The sequence below is a fragment of the Rhinolophus sinicus genome, chromosome 16, assembly GCF_057876585.1.
Source record: "Rhinolophus sinicus isolate RSI-liver-muscle chromosome 16, RSI-T2T, whole genome shotgun sequence".
NCBI classification, from domain to species: Eukaryota; Metazoa; Chordata; class Mammalia; order Chiroptera; family Rhinolophidae; genus Rhinolophus; species Rhinolophus sinicus.
This window is the reverse complement of record NC_142516.1, coordinates 15,480,308-15,497,610: the sequence shown is the minus strand read 5'-3', so window position 1 is coordinate 15,497,610 and position 17,303 is coordinate 15,480,308. Positions and strand designations below refer to the sequence as shown.

Here is a 17,303-nt window from a genome sequence, read left to right as displayed (position 1 = left end):
CTTTTCAAAGAACCAGCTCTTTGTCACATTAATTTTTTCTACTGTCTTTTTGTTCTCAATTTCATTTAGTTCTGCTCTGATTTTTGTTATTTCCTTTCTTCTGCTGACCTTGGGTTTCATTTGTTCTTCTTTTTCTAGTTCTTTAAGGTGTAACGTGAGGTTATTTATCTGGGATTTTTCTTGTTTCTTCAGATAGGCCTGTAGTGATATAAACTCTCCTCTTAAAACTGCATCCCAAAAATATTGGTAGGATGTATTTTCATTCTCATTTGTTTCTATGTATTTTTGGATCTCTCCTCTTATTTCTTCTTTGACCTGGTCGTTCTTTAAAAGTATGTTGTTTAATCTTCAGGTATTTGTGTTTATTTTCCTGCTTTGTTTTTGCAGTTGATATCCAAATTCAAAGCCTTGTGATCAGAGAATATTCTTGGTATGGTTTCAATCTTCTTAAATTTGCTGAGGTTAGGTTTATGTCCTGATATCTGGGACATATATAGTCTATCCTTGATAATGATCCATGTACACTAGAAAAAAATGTATGGTCTGATGTTCTAGCATGAAGTGCTCTACAAATGTCAATTCTGTCCATTTCATCTAATGTGTAATTTAGGGCTGCTATTTCATTATTTATTTTCTGTTTGGATGATCTATCCATAGCTGTCAATGATGTATTTAGGTCCCCCACTATAATTGCATTTTGGTGAATTTCTCCCTTTAGTTCTGTTAGTAGTTGCTTGGTATATTTCAGTGCTTCCTGATTGGGGGCATAAATATTGATGACTGTTATGTCTTCTTGTTGTATAGTCCCCCTTTATCATTATGAAATGTCCATCTTTGTCTCGTTATCTTTTTTATCCTGAAGTCTGTTTCATCTGATATCAGTATGGCTACATCTGATTTTCTCCAGATACCATTTGCTTGGAGGGTCAATTTCCACCCTTTCACTTTGAGTCTATGTTTGTCCTTATAGCTGAGATGTGTCTCTTGGAGGCAGCATATGGTTGGGTTTAGGTTTTTGATCCAATCTGCTACTCTGTACCTTTTTATTGGTGAGTTCAGTCCATTTACATTTAGGGTGATTATTGATATGTGAGGATTTCCTATCATTCTATCTTTGGTTTTGTGGCAATACTGTGTCTCCATTGTTTCTTTGCCTTTTTGTTGTTGTCTATTATTTCTGTGTGGTGGTATTCTATGCTTTTCCCCTCTGTTTCTTCTTTTATTATGTTACATATTTCAGTTCTGGATTTTCTTTTGAGTGGTTACCATTAAGTTTATGTAAAAGAAAGTTTTATATTTAGAGTATTCCATTTTTTTTCAGCATGCTTACTTTCTCCATTCCTATATTCCAGTTCAGGCCTTTACTCTCCCGCCTTTTATGTTTTGATTGCCACAAACTATCCCTATTTATGCTGGTCAAATAGCCTCTTTCAGTATTTCTTGTAGTGCAGGTCATTTGTTAGAAAATTCCCTCAGCTTCTGTATGTCTGGGAAGGTCTTTATCCCTCCTTCATATCCAAAGGATATCTTTGCTGGATATATTATTCTTGGCTCATAATTTCAGCTGGCTATTTCATTCTTCATTTCTTTCAATAGTTTGAATATTTGGTTCCACTCCCTCCTGGCTTGTAGAGTTTCTGCTGAAAAATCTGATGATAATCTAATGGGCTTTCCTTTGTAGGTTACCGTCTTCTTTTCCCTGGCTGTCTTAAGGATTCTTTCTTTGTCGTTAATTTTTGACAGCTTCAATACAATGTGCCTTGGAGAAGGCTTGTTGGGATTGAGGTAATTAGGTGTTCTATTTGCTTCTTGGATTTGAGAATCCAGTTCTTTCCACAAGTTTGGGAAGTTCTCGTCGAATATTTGTTTGAATATACTCTGTTCCCTTCTCTCTTTCTTCTCCTTCTGGTATGCCAATTATTCTTAAATTGCTCTTTCTGATGGATTCCAAAAGTTCTTGTAGAGTTCTTTCATTTCTTTTAAGTCTCAAGTCTCTTTCTTCTTCCATCCATGTCATTTCCAGATTTCTATCTTCGATGTCACTGATTCTTTCCTCCATCTGGTCAACTCTACTACCTAAGCTGGCTATTTCATTCTTAATTTCTTCTATTGAGTTCTTAATCTCCAGAAATTCTATTTGGTTCTTTTTCAAAATTTCAATCTCTTTGGTAAAATGTTTATTTTGTTCTTTGATTGTGTTTCTGAGTTCATTAAACTGCTGTCTGTATTTTCTTGAACCTCATTGAGTTTTTTAAGAACTGCAATTTTGAACTCTCTGTCATTTAAGTCACATATTTCCATATCTTTAAGTTCCTTTTCTGGAGACTTTTCACTTTCTTTATGAGCTATCTTGTAACTTGGTTATTCATGGCCATTAATGATTTATTATTTCTCTTCCTAGACATCTACATGAGTGGGTTCTGCAACAGGTTAATAGAAATGGGTATTTCTTTTCTTTTCCAGTAGGTGTTGATAGAATGTTTTGTTTTCTCTCTGACTGCAGCCTTTTATTCTCTCTCACAGTGCAGTAGTATATTTTCTCTGCACTATTCTGGCTTCTCACACAAAAGGGGGATTCCCTGGAAGGCGGGCTTCCCCCCTGTGAACAGTTCGCCTGGGTCCTAGGGTTCTGCCTTCGTGGGGGGATGTGGAGAGCTTCTAACTTCCAAAGCTCTTCCTGCACCAAATTCAGAGCCCATGTGTTTCAGCAGCTCTGTTTACTCTTGCAGGGATCCGTCCAGATAGGTGGGGACAGGGGCGGGGTGGGTTGTAAGATGTGGCCCAGAGCAATGGCGGCGACCACCACCACAGCCAGTCCTGCTTCCACAGGTCCCTCCCCTTTGCCAAAACTAGTTGGGCTGCAAGTCTGTGTCTGTGGACCACAGTTCTCAGAACAGCAAATATTCTGTTGTTTTGATCTGACACTGCTACAGTTCCACTTCGAGCATCGGGCAGGTGGGGGCAGGGCAAGCTCTGGGATGGCAGGGAGAGGACAGCTAGGCTCAGTGCTTAAGGCTTCCGTTCTCTGCTCGGTAGTGAGGGCTTAAACCACCATTTTCAGCCTTCCTCCCTCAGTCTTTGCTCCAAGGTCTCTGCTGTGAGCGTTGGGCTCAGCCCTGTTATATGCTGCCTGCTCAGCCCTGTGGGCCATAAGTGGAGCCCAGCAGTCTGAGTTCTTCCCTCTCCTGCAGCTGAGGTAGTTCTGGGAGGCAGCGAGCTCGGAACACTGAGCTAGGTCTGCATCCTGCGTCCATGCGTCCCCATTTCCGCACTTCTCCCTTCCTTCTGCCCCACTTGCACAGTTTGCTCACCTTTAGATGATTTCAGTAGTGGGCCTCTTAGTCCTGCCTGTCTGCTATGCAGGGAGACCTTTGTGGAGTTATAGTTGTTCAATTTGTTGTAAATTCCAGGGGAGATTTCAAGAGGCTCACCTCACGCCGCCATTTTTATGTCATCATCGAGGACTGACTTTTCTTTCATAAAGAAAAGAATCGGTTCCAATGTGAATCAGAAAAAAAAAAAAATCAAATAGAAAGTGGCACACATAAAATGATGGCAAATATATACATAAAGGCCAGAAGGGACCATGATAATATCCAAATAGTCACTGTGATACAGGCAAGGGTCGCTTGTGCAGATTGGTGCGGAAGAGTATGTGTAGCCGCCCGCCGCTGAGAGCATAAGACACATTTTTAAAATGAATAAATATGGCAGTACTTACCAAAATGACACATGTGCAATGTGCACCCTTTGATGCAGTGATTATGCTTTTGGGCATTTGTCTTACAGAAATAGTCTTACACTTTGCAAGCTTTATATGCACGTGTGTGTGTTTGTGTGTGTCTGTGTGTGTGTGTGTGTGTGTGTGTGTGTGTGTGTGTGTGTGTGGGAGGGAGAGAGAGAGAGAGAGAGAGAGAGAAAACCAATGGGGGTTGTAAAGTAAATGTTTGTGCATTTCATGTGTTTATTTTCTGGGATCCTACACAGCTTTCCAAAGAATAAGATATGTGTTTGGGACTGATATGGAAAGATGATTTTCATACATTGTTGGTAAACTGTCAAATCGCTGCAGAATGACATGTGGCTGAGATAGCCCCACTGCTACATATGTGGGTTCAAATTTATGTGTGTGTGTGTGTGTGTGTGTGTGTGTGTATACATATATATAATATATATCACATACACATACATTCCTTATATGTATACATTGGAAAATGCTAGGAGAATATAGATCAAACTATTACAAAGGATTAGCCTCTCAGTCCTGTCATTGATATATGATGGAGAGACAAAGGTAGGACTTTTAGTTATTACTTTCAAAACTCAGACTTCCTTCCTTCCTTCCTTCCTTCCTTCCTTCCTTCCTTCCTTCCTTCCTTCCTTCCTCCCTCCCTCCCTCCCTCCCTCCTCCGTCCCTCCTGCCCTCCTTCCCTTCTTCTCCCTCCATTCATCCCTCTTTCTCTCCCTGCCTCACTTTCTTTCTCCAGTCCTCCCTCCCTCCCTCCCTCCCTCCCTCCCTCCCTCCCTCCCTCCCTCCCTCCTATTACAAAGAGCATGCATTTATTTCACAATAATAAAACAAAATTAAGAACACCCACTATCCATCCAGCCTTCCCTTACTGTAGGCCTTCATAAAGTGATAAATGTGTTACTTTAAATTCCTTGAGTTTCCATGCATAATAGTCAGGCAAGGGAAACATACATTTAAAGAGGATAAGAAAAACTGGAATTACAATGTGTCGGGTTTCTGCTGTGTACAAACACAGTGCTGAGCACTCACATACCGATATGATTCAATTCTCCTTTTCTCGGGTGAGATCAGGGGTGATATTCACAATACCCGAGAACTTCTAAAGCACAGGAACCAACTAGAAAGAAAGGATGACAGCCATAATACTGGAGTAGCATTCTAAAGCCACCCTATTCCTGGACAGTGGAGACTTCAGAAGGGTCCTTGGGGAGGGCCTGGGACTGCCAGGCAGCAGGAGTGGATGGGGGGTGGGCTCAACGCTGCGAGCTATTTACCAACTGGCGCAGAAGTACTTTAATATTTACCAAAGGGTCCAGCCACACAGGTGCACATCACCTGGATGTCAAACCTGATTAGTACAATGCTCTTAGCATCTGAGAAACCAAACAGTTGTCCCGTGGTAATAAAATTTTCTCCCTCTGCTCTCCAGATTAGCCCTGTACTATTTGCAGGTCCAAGCTGACACACAGGCAGACAGAGCTCACATGTGATAGAGACTGAATTGATAGGAAAATGCTAAGTGTGAAACATACAGGCGGGATTACCCCTTGGCAAGGCAATTCCAAAGGGCTTTGGGACTGATGACCTTTGTACGGACTGTCCAGCCTCTGACTACCTGCCACGCTTGACAAAAAGCTTGGGTGTGCCCACGTCACCACACAAAAGAGAGTCTCATGGCTCTCTTGCAAAGGCCACCGGAAGCAACAAAACACAAATTTGGTCTGAGCTGCTGCTGTTGGACCTTCTGCAGTCTGCCAGCAGAGCTGTTCCACTTTTGTCCAGGCAACGAGGCCCTGGTGCTCAGGGACAGCTGCTAGCACCCACGCCCCCCCCCCCCACGGTTAGGGTCCCCGGTATCCTGCCTGGAGTCAGGAAAAGTGTGCCCTCTACTTTTAGAACCTCAGCTTCTTCCTCTCCTACCCCTACTGGATCTAAGGGTACTTGAGATACAGCATTAAATGAAGTGCTTTGTTTTATTTTAAACTGTACTTTGCTTTAATGCCTACTCAGAGGAACAGTTGAAAACATAACTGTGCTCAGATGAAAACAGGTGAGATGAAGGCATGGGCGGGCAGGGTGGTAAGAGTTGTGCCCAAGGCCATGCAGCCAGTGAACTGAAAACTACGGTTCAAGTCAGTTCTGCACACCTCCACTCCACCAGCCTGCCTTGCAAGGAGGCTTGTGTCTTATTTCTCGTGCACCTACCACTTATTTCTCTTCGGATTTCTTTTTTTGTGCTTCTCAATGCCAGAGTTGAGATTTCAGAAAATAACGGTCTAACTTTGTTATTGTTTGAACAGAGCTGTGCTTGGAAGAAAACACGAGGGGCGGAGTCATCTTTAAGCCACGATGTGGAGGTAGGTCTGAAAGCATGCCGACTCTAGAGAACCCCATGGGGGCGAGAAGGCCAAGAGCACCTGCCCCTACTTCTCGGGAGTTTGTCTAGTGTATCCTCTGGATCCAGCACAATTCTACCTCCTGTGCCTCTCCATCATAGAAGAGTCAGGTACCTAGCCCCCCTTCCACCATGAGAGGAACTCAGAGAGACTTTGCAGGCAGCTAAAAGGTACAGCAGCTGAAATGGCAAGACTGCGTCTTCTCTTTAAGGAGTATAGGACCTGGACGGGCCTAGTTCCCAAAGAAACAGGCCATCACCACAAGACTACGTGGGCACAACAGCTACCTGCAGCCTCCTTCTAGCCAGGAGTCTGGGTCTTCGTGTTAAGGATCAGGCACTTACTTACCTCAGCTCGGCCACATCCTTTGCCGTGTGGCAAAGATCTAGGACTATTCCAGCTTCAGCTTGGGTTTCCTAACCCCTACCGCCACTTTTCTCTCGGGAGGATTATTGCGATATTACTGCCGTCCTCACCTCTATCCCGGGGTCTATCATAGCATCTGGCACAACATCACAACTTTGAAGACTGATGGCATGAATAACAATATCAGAAATGTGTATTGAAAGCTTACTAAGTACCAGGCACTTTATGGGAGTCATGCTGTTTAAGTTTCCTAACCACGGCGCAAGGTAGAATCCTAGTAACATGTCCCTTTAATGGGAGAGACGCATATGCCACATCCATGGTCACAGAGATAGTCAACATACTTTCTGTAGCATTATGCCTCCTGAAGGCAGACTCGATCAACATATTGTACTGCCTTCCAGCTCGGAGAAGGACAGGTGGAGGTTGGGAGGGAGAGAGGGACAGAGGGACAGAGGAAGGAAGGGAAGGAAGGAAAAAAAGATCAAATAAGATAACTGGCAGTGACCTGACTTCCCCACCTGCTTCCTCACTTTGAGGATCCTTGCTATTCTCCATCTGGAGCTGGGTGGAGGCAAGGGGCGGGTGGGGGGTGAGTGCATGGATCATAAAAAGATGCATTTGAGAGGAAAGAGCTTAGGGGAAGAGGAGAAGAATGTAGAGGTTAGAGGCCCAGGGCTGGACCAAGCAATCAGGGTTCCTCTCAGCTCACAAAGCAGAGTGGGTCAGCGTCAGAAGTGGGATGTCCAGGCCAAACCTTTAACCCAACGTTATCATCAGCATCAGAACAACAGTGCAGAGAAACAGCAGAAAGCTACCTCTGTGGCATTCATCCAAAGGAAAATAGCCAAACTCCATCCATAAACAAGCTGGAATCACGGACACTTAATAAAGACAAATATAAACAACACATCTTGTGCATAGGCCCAAATTATCAGCGGTCCTCCAAAAGAATAAAGGGAACACATCTTTGCAATAGCACATATGAAAAAGAGTGAGAGGTTTTCGTCATCAAAAATTCCACTAGGAGCCAGTAATAGCTGGGAAAATATAAATGTGACCTCAAGAAGCCGCATCAACAGAAGCAGAGTAGCTGACAGAAGGAGGTAGAAGTCTGGTTTAGCTCAGTACAGGAGCACCCCCCTTGAGGAAGAAGAGTGTCAGTTCTCGTGTTACACTCCAGGAAATGAAAAATTAGAATCTCTACCTGGAGGACACGGACCACAGTGGTAAAATGTCTGAAACACATAGCCCATGAGACTAGCGGAAGAAACAGGGATTGTATATTTTAGGTTGATTTCTAAAAGCTTACAGGGTGCTATTTTTTCTGTTGTCAAATTTCCTAAGAGTTGCCTTGGAGAAGGAAGGTTGATTTTCTTTGTGGACAGGGAAGGCTAGGAAGACCAATTTCAACTCAATATAAGGAAAAACCTTCTAATCATAGTATCTGGAAATGAGATGAGCTCTCTGTTCGGTAGTGAGAAGGCCATCAAGAGAGGTAATTAAGACACGGGAGACATGTTGAACTCAAAACTCCAATTCTAATAATATCAGCACTCTTTTATTTTACTTTCTTTTTCTTCTCCCATCACTATTAAAGAACCAGAGAAGATAAACTCTGAAAACTCAACAGACAGGTTGGCCATAATCCACAATGGCTTAGCCCAGAAGACACGGACAGTGTCCACCCAGCTGCTGTGCCTCTTCCCTGCTCCCCCAAATGCCCCCCTGGAAGGTGGGATGAAACAAGGAGGACTCACCTTTCTTCTCAAAGTCCCCTTTCTCTTCCCCCGGCCTTCCCAGGCTGTCCAGGGTGTGGGTCACCTGGCTGCCGAACTCGTCCTCACGGGCCACGTGATTGGAGCGCCGGGGTGGGTCCTCGTCCTCTTCATAATCGTAGTCGTCCAGGATGGGCGTCTCCCGAATGGGCACGCCGATGACAGAATTGTGCGCCTGCAGCCGGGAAGAACGGAAGCTTTCCCGGGCCTGGGGGCCCAGCAGCACCGATGGGATGTAGTGGATTTCGTGAGTGGCTTCTGTGCTCGCGCTCTTCTGGGGGATGCGACGACGCTTCTGCCAGCGCCGCTGGGCGAACAGCGCCACGGTGAACACCAGCAGTAGCAGCAGCAGAGCGATGAGACCACCCTGGAGCAGGAGGGAAGAAGGACAAGCACGTGGGCCGCTGTTCTTCTGGCCAGAGTGCTGGAGGGAATTTTCCTGGTCACCACACTCAGCCCACAATCCCTGGGTTTGGTTTCTAAAGCCTCGAGAACCACCAGCCATGACTTTGAAGCCGGAGAGACACTGTTTCCCAACCTTTCTCACCAACACGCTGTGTGACCTTGGGAAAACGGCTTGACTTCTCTGAGCCTTGCTTTTCATATGTATCAGTATAAAGATGAGTAAGAAAGCCTGCCTTTCCTTCTCCATAAGGAGCAAATGAGATGGATAATGCTCATGCCAGAGCAAGGCAGACTGCTCAATGTTGGGAAGCGTCAGGGCTGTGGCTTCACACAAGTGAATGTCTGAGCCCTGACTCTGCCTCCCACCAGCTGAATGGCCCCAGGACATTTGTTCATACTCTCTCAGCCTTGCTTTCTCATTTCTAGACTGAGTCCACTGAGGGCTCAATAGATAGCCTTTCTTCCACCCTGCTGCAAATGTCAGAGACTTATTCAGTCAAACATAATTTCTGCATAGTTTTTATTTTCTTCATTATCAGAAAGGCAATCTTTTAAGGTTTGATTCCCAACAAGGGGCCTGGGACAACGTAGATACTCCATAAATATTCCTTGAATGAATGGGAAAAAAACAGTACCTTTCTGGGGCTCCTTCAATCAGAAGTTTAAGGCAAACAAAAGTTTATTTTTCTTGACTACATCCAACTGGTAAATACTTGATTTAGGCTGCGTATCATACGTTAAATTGGAACCCACGAAAGGGTTCGTGAACATTTCTTATGTGATGCACGAGATTCATGAAATACCCTGCTCTCTGAGTGCCCTAAGGGCAGGGGTATTTTCAAAACATGACGACACTCCCCATAGCACGTGTTGAGGGCTTAAGGTGGCAGGTTTGCATCCTCCTGGACTCCCCTCACTTGCTCTGTGCCAGAAACATCTCTGAGGAACAGGGATAGGCCCTCTGAGTTAGCTTGCTTTTCTGCATTCTATACTGCGCTTTATGTCTGGGAGGTTGGAGGCCACTTGGTTGAGTGCCTGCATGTCCTTAGAATCCAGAGTAGCGAGGACTACCCGGGTTGTGTGGGGGGACACGGAGAGATCAGCAGAGCGAGATTGGTGCCGTGTGTGTGTGTGTGTGTGTGTGTGTGTGTGCGTGTGTGTGTGTGTGTTTGGTTTGGCTTTTGAGCTCTGAAGCCTATATTCTTTCAACCACACCCGTATGGCCGATTGACCTTCCTCGATCTTCCTTGACTACGGCCTCATTGAAGGCAGGAACAATTTTTGATAACTAAATGTATGACACCTAACAGAGATGACAGTGGTTAACCCCGAATACATCACGTTGGGGTGGGGGGAAGGTGACTGCGATTAAAAAGACCTGTTTAGGCCAAGAAGAACATTATTCACTAAAATAGCTCAGCCATCCTGCTAACTGCATTGGAAATCTATAATGTTCTTTTTGCAAGGCTCTCAGATCACTAAACTAGAATCCATCACCTCCACAGAGGGTGGGAGTGTATGAGAAAGGGGCCTAAGGGTGGCCAGGTGGCGGGTATGGCTGAGAGCCCTGCCTTGAGTGATGAGCTACTGTGGGATCTCCAGGAAGGTTTCTCTGAATGTCAGAACTTAAAAACAAATACAGAAACCGAACAAAGCTATAAGTATGTCTATTTATATATATATATATATATATATATATATATATATATATATATATATATATATATGGTGTGTGCGTGTGTGCATGTGTGTATAAGTGTGTAATCTGACAAATATATATAAAGTGTGTGTGTGTGTGTGTGTGTGTGTGTGTGTGTGTGTTTGTAGTTCATCACTTCTGGAGCCCTAGGAAAACAAGAACACATCCATTTACCCTCCACAGAACAGGAACATACAATAATGATTTTTCTGTGTCTACAAATCACGTTTGACATGGTATTACTTGTCGTTTTTCTGCATCAGACATGAGAAAGGAAGGAGACAGGGGAGGACTGTGGAGGAATGAGAAGGAAAAGATAATAGGAAAGGAGAGAGAAGAGAAAAAGGAGGCAGGAAGAACTCTAATATTTGGCAAAAACAATAGCAGGGTTTCTCCGTACTACTTTTACTTAATGTTGTTTTATTTAATTTTAAGGATGTGAAGACAATCATACTTGAAAGGGATTATAGTTTCCATTCTATAAATGAAATATGGGAAAGGTGGTTCAGAGAGGTTAAGTAAGTTGCTTGAAGTCACACAGGTTTTGATCCCAGGTCCAACTGATACAAAAGGCCAGGATGTGGTAAAGCAGCAATTTGAACCCAGCTCTTCATTGTACAGCCACTGGCTATTTTGTAGCACAGTGGTTCTCAGAAACCATAGGGAGGGAGAAGAACAAACGGGAAAGATGGTGAGGGTACATGGAGAGAGAGAGGATCCTGAGAAGGAAAGAGGGAAACATTATTTTCAAATCGAGGGTTCAATGGACACATCTTTGGGCGGCTTGTTCAGAAAAGCTTTTCATTTTGGTCCACTGATGCCTTTGGGGAAATCTTGCCCAACTCGTCCCTCTGTCTTCTCATGTTTGGGGGTTTGACTTGCTGTGAGGGTTAGGCCTGTCCTGTCCAGAGCCCTTCACCCCCAGCCCCTTGTGTCCACCCCAATTATGGGTGTTTGACCCTGTGGTCAAACCCCAGTATTAACACTGACCTGGGGAAGACGAGGCCTAACCAAACCATCCACCTGCCACCATGGCCCCTCCCTGTCCTCACTGCACCCTACCACCCTTCCTGGTCACTCCTGCAGCCCTGGGTCAGCTTCTAAGCCCACACAGGATGCTCCTGGAAGGCAGAAAGCCTCATCCTTTGCCTGCAGAGCCCTCCAGCAGTATCTGCCGCCATGGCTACAAGCTGACTTCAGAGTGACATGGTTTTCGTCCAGGTCCTACTACTTAGAGCCTGTGTGACCTTGACTAGGTCACTTTACCTTTCAGAGTCTTTGTTTTGTCATTGGTTCAATAAAGGCAGTATTCACAGTGCCACCTCATTGGGTCATTGTGACGCGAAATAAAATGTGTGGGGAGTATTTAGGACAGTGTGGGGCACCTGGTAACTGCTCACGGATTGTTAGCTATTGCTATTGTCAACAGCATACAGCAAGGGTGTGCTGAATGCTGAATGGATAAATACAGGAATGAATGAACGCGTGACTTGACCTTTTGCCCCGGGATGCCTGTTCTGCAAACCTTGTCTTGGGTCCCCAAATCCTTCTCAGTCTGGACAAACGCTTCTTACATGCTCCGTTATTTACCTGTATGACTGTGCATGTTAGGCATCATGGTCACATGTTAAGGGAGGAAACTGAGGCCCAGAGACAGGAAGTCCATTACTGAGATCCAAGCTATAAGGTCAGTTCAGCACCGCGTCACAGTTCTGCTCGGGGTAGGAAGGGACAGGGCCACCTAAGGCCTCATTAGCCCCTGCCCGGCCCCACTTCTGTCTCCACAGATTACTTAGGCAATTCCAGGCACACATTTCCCAACATGAAGAACTTCTAGAAGGAGGTGCAGAGGGACCCTGCCCTCTCCCCTCCCCTCCCCCACTTTGGCAGAGGCTAAGCTTGAGGGTCCCACTGGCTTAAGGATCTGCTGACTCCTGTAACATGAGTCCGGGTCTGTGGCTCTGGCCCTCCTGTGTAGGCACAGGCTCCCCATCCTCACTCCCCAGCCTGCCCTGACCTCAACTCCCACCAACCTCAGTTGACCACGAACCATGTGGCTTCCGTTACAGAGAGGAATTTCAGGGTGCAAACTTGGCCAAAGGAGAATTCCAGTATTCAAAGGCTCACAGTGACAGTGACCTACTGATACAGACGTCCCCACATGGGCTCCTGCAGGGGCTTTGCCCAAGACATAGGCGCAGCTGGGTACTGCTGCAATCACCACTGAGCAGCCCTATGCTCCTGACCCTAAAAAAAGTAGACCGTAAAAAAAGAAGAGCATGAGGGAAAAGGTTCTGAATTCAAGTTTACTCACTGTGTGATCTCAAATTCCCCAGCTTCCTCTATGAACCTTCAGTTTACTCATCTGTAAATTGGACTTGGCGATAATTGGAATAGCATAGCGCCCGGTTAGGGGTAAAGACTGGGGGTAGGGAAGACTTCTTTAAAATCTCATGCTACCACATATAAGCCAGGCGGTCTTGGACAATGGGCTGGATCACTCTAAATCACTATTTTCTCATCCATAAAACTGGGTCAAAAACATCCTTGGAGAGGGAGGTTAGATGTGAGCTCCCGGACGTGGAGTGCTGTGCTCAGCCCCTGGCACGTGGTAAATGGGAGATACACTCACATCTGTGCTCCCTAATGGGGTTGATGAGCAGATCACGTCGGAACACTGCTGTGATGGCCCTTACACACCGAAGGGTGCCGTGCACAACAAGCCAAGGAGCTGAAGAGAGCCATTTGGCCACCTCTGTCCGAGTGGGACACTTCACCCAAAGGAAGCAGATGGGTAACTGAGGATCAAGAAGAAACGGCAATCTGCATCCACCTGGATTGGTCCAGGCTGCTGTACCGCTCCACTCCTGCAGAGCTGCACCCCCACTTGTGTGCGGGCTTCCTTCCACCAGGCCTAGCAAACAGCAGGAGCTGCCGCTGGGACGGTGAGCAGGCCAGAGTGTCCTGACCCTGAGTCTACATGCCAGCAGCAAACACAGGTCTTGGCAGTGGAGAAAATGCTTCAGGGCAAGCGGGCGCCGGAGGAGGGAGAAGGGGCTGTTGGGAGAGGGGGGGAAGTTTTAGAAAGCAAGTAAGGAGGAGGCCAGGGCTCCAGGGGTGGCAAGCTGAGGCCCTGCTGGCCTCAGGGATGACCCGATGCCAAATTCGATTTGGGCTGTGTTCACTCTAGGGAGGCCCAAGACAAACAGGCTGGAGAAGTGGCAGCAAGGCCCAGAAATGCAAATGCCCGTCTGTGAGTTAGGGGTCCGTTTCTGTGAACTCATGAGGATCACAGGTCTTGGGGTGAACAGTGCCACCTTCTCATCAGTCTGAGGATTTCGCTAAGCTGCAGGCAGGAAGCAGGAAAGAGACAGGAGAAGAAATGTGTGGGTCCCCATCCCTTCTGGAACTTTCCGTACTAGAAGTCTCTCCAGAACAGGATCAGCCCACTCGTCCTGTTGTCACTGACAGTGAGTCTCAGATGCCCCAGGAGCCAGACAAGGGCTGGGTATGTGATGCCAGGGGCAGTGAGATGATGGGGAAACGTGGGTCTGGGGAACAGAAGCCGCATGGGTGTCTGCCTGCTTCCCTGCTTCTGCTGGCTGCGCGTGACAAGCTGCCCATGACATTTTACCTCCATGGGCTGCAACAGCCTCACCTATAACATGTGCTGATTGTTCCCAATGTGGTGGGTTATGCTAAGGATTGAACAACACAATGAAAGGCCTGGCACCACAGAAGTCAACAGATACCAGCCCCATTACTTCAGCCTCTCTATTCCTCCCACTTAAACCACATGCTAACAACTCTTACTTAAAACCCTTTCCTGGCTCCTCGCGACCCTCGGGATAATGCCTAGAGCCCTAGCCTGGCTTCCAAGCCCTTCCTGCCTAGGGGCCTGCTTCTCTCCCGGCCTCAGCTCCCACTGTTCCCACCTCAGGCCCGACTGCAGCACCACACACCGTGACTAGCGTCCCCACAATGTGACGCTCTGAGCTCTTCCATCGTGGCTGCGCCCTCAGCCCAGAGCTCTCTCTCTCTCTCACTCACTCCTTGTGGTGGTTTGGAAAATGACCCCCCAACATTCACGTCCACCCAGAACCTCAGAATGTGGTCTCATTTGGAAATAGGGTCTTTGTGGTTGTCGCTGATTAAAATGAGGTCCGAGTGGATTGGGTGGGCCCTACATCCAATGACTAGTGCCCTTCTAATGAGAGGAAAGGACACAGAAACACACCCCCACACAGAAGGAGGTCACGGGACATGGAGACAGCGATTGGAGTGATGCATCTACAATCCGAGGAACACCAAGGACTGCTGGCGACCGTCAGGAGCTCCTGGGAGGCAGGGACACTTTCTCCCTCAGAGCCTCCAGAATGAGCACACCTGGCTGACATCCTGACTGCAGTTCTGGTCTCCTGACCTGGGAGACAACGCTGGTCAGCTCTGACCTGGCATCCACAGGGCAGCTGGTCTAACCCTGGTCAGCTCTGACCCGGCATCCACAGGGCACCTGGTCCGATTCTGGTCAGCTCTGACCCGGCAACCACAGGGCACCTGGTCCGACCCTGGTCAGCTCTGACCCGGCAACCACAGGGCACCTGGTCCGACCCTGGTCAGCTCTGACCCGGCAACCACAGGGCACCTGGTCCGACCCTGGTCAGCTCTGACCCGGCAACCACAGGGCACCTGGTCCGACCCTGGTCAGCTCTGACCCGGCAACCACAGGGCACCTGGTCCGACCCTGGTCAGCTCTGAGCCGGCAACCACAGGGCAGCTGGTCCAATCTTGCATGGCCCCTCTTTGCTGTTCTACCTTTATCCCAATGCTAGTACCTTCAGCTGGTTTGCTTGCATACACAATATCAAACACTGAAAAATATATAAAGGTGAAAAATAAAAGCACCCACAAACTACCCCACAAGGAGAGACTTCAGATAAGTCAAACTTAAAACGGCATTCAGCCTGGACTCATTTTAATCTATTTTTCATGTTAAAATATTGAGGCATGGGAGAAGGCGCCGGAGAAAGGAAAGAAAGGGATAATGTGAGAAATGCTTTATTTGACAATGTGTCATTTGGAAACTGATTATTTCTGTCTCCGGCCTTTTTAATATTCCCTCACAACGGCCAAGCTGCAAGGGGATTTGGTATTCTAAGACTGGATTTATAATACTCTGTTCAGCAGTGATAAGAACATGGGCCTTTAATCCTCAGAGCTGTGAACATGCATATTCTCCCAAGTAATGTCCTTCCCTTCTCGTCACTTGTGTCTCGTCCTGACAGCCATCCCCAGGATAACCAAGGACTATTGATCCACTGGCTGTTCCTCCGGCCATTTGCAAAGTGACAGAGCTAGTAGGGAAGGGGGCTGGGCCTCCAAGTTCTCTGGGAAGTCTCCTTTCAGGCCCCAGTCTATGTTTAAACTGGAGGGATTATTAGAAAATAGTCCAAACCCTTGGTGTTACAGATAAGAAAACTGAGGTTCAGAGAGAAGTGATTTGACCAAGTTTACAGAACAACCTAAAACGGTATTGGAGGCAGACTATATAACCGACACCCCCAAAAGCTGCTGAGAAATCCACCACCTTCCCTTTCTCTCCATCCTACGGCTGTCCTAAGTCCCAGTAAGGGCTGCCTTGCATCCTGGTAATTCTGATACACTCCGGATGATCCCCCAGGCTCTGTTCCCTCCCCCACTATTCTCAATTCACCTTCCCTGCCATAACATCCCTACCATAACAGAGGCACAGCTGGAAGCAGAGCCCCTCCCCATTGACTAAGCCTGACAGTCCTGCAGTTTGACAGTTCCAGTTCTTCTCAATCAGGCTTCCACCTCTGTGGATAACCTAGTCTCAAATCACACGGTTTCAAAATACCTTTCTCAAAATGTGTGCATCACCCCTCCACGCCGCTAACCTTACTGGGCACCGACTGCAAAGTAGGCAGTGATACATATCCAACCCCATTGGCACTCACTCTGTACCAGCTGTCCTGAGGTTTTGCTCAAGCCACTTCCTCTGCCTCGAAGGCTCCCTCATTTTTATTCCTCACCCCCACATCTGCACGTCGAAATACCACCCAGACCTCACAGCTACTTCAATGCAATCTCCCCAGTGAACTCTTCTGGGACGGATCTCTTCCCTCGAGTCTCAACCCTAAGGAACCTCTTTATCCTCTGCACTCCCACAGGGGTTCACCTGAGCCCTCACTTAAGAGGTGTTAGCATTTTCTACCTTGTAATAGAGTTAGAGATGCTTGTTCCTTAGCTCCCCAACTGGTTAGATTATCACACTCATTGCACAGATGAAAACGTGGAGACCCAGAAGATAAACTTGCTTGAGAATACACGATAAGGTGGCCAATATATGGGATAAAGCCTTGCAGCCGGGGCAGTTTCCAGAAAATTGCAGGCTCGCTCTCTCACGGACTAGAAATGTCCACTGGATGCTGAGAGAGCTTCAGGAGAATGAAATAACGCGGGTCAGATAACACAGCCATATTGCATAAGGCCTGACTGGTCTTCAGGCATTAAGAATCCAGAGGGTTTTTTTTAAGCAATAGGGTGTCCAGATCACATTGGGTGTGTATGGTGGAGAGACTGGAGAAGGGAGCCCATTCAGAGAGCTGTTAGTAGTGTATGGCAGTACTTCTCAACTGGGGGTAATTTTGCCTCCCCAGGAGGCATTTGGTAATGGAGACATTTTTGGTTGTCGAACTGAAAAAAACCTCTCTGGATCCTTAATGCCTAAAGACCAGTCATGCCTTATGCAATATGGCTCTGACCCGTGTTATTTTATTCTCCTGAAGCTCCCTCAGCATCCAGTGGACATTTCTAGTCCGTGAGGAGAGGGTGTACTGGAATTTAGTGGGTAGAGACCAGGGAGTCTGTAAGCACCGTACATGCAC

At 46.9% G+C, this 17,303-nt stretch overlaps 1 protein-coding gene across 4 annotated transcripts in view; it reads right to left on the bottom strand.

The window, feature by feature from the left end:
* The window catches only part of ASTN2 (astrotactin 2), an 839,436-nt gene that overhangs the window by 647,370 nt on the left and 174,763 nt on the right, over nucleotides 1-17,303 (bottom strand). For all 4 annotated transcript variants that reach the window (XM_074330924.2, XM_019731189.3, XM_074330925.2 and 1 more), the window contains exon 3: nucleotides 8,274-8,658. In XM_074330924.2, the coding sequence (XP_074187025.2) occupies nucleotides 8,274-8,658 (385 nt within the window). The remainder of the gene's footprint in view (nucleotides 1-8,273; nucleotides 8,659-17,303) is intronic.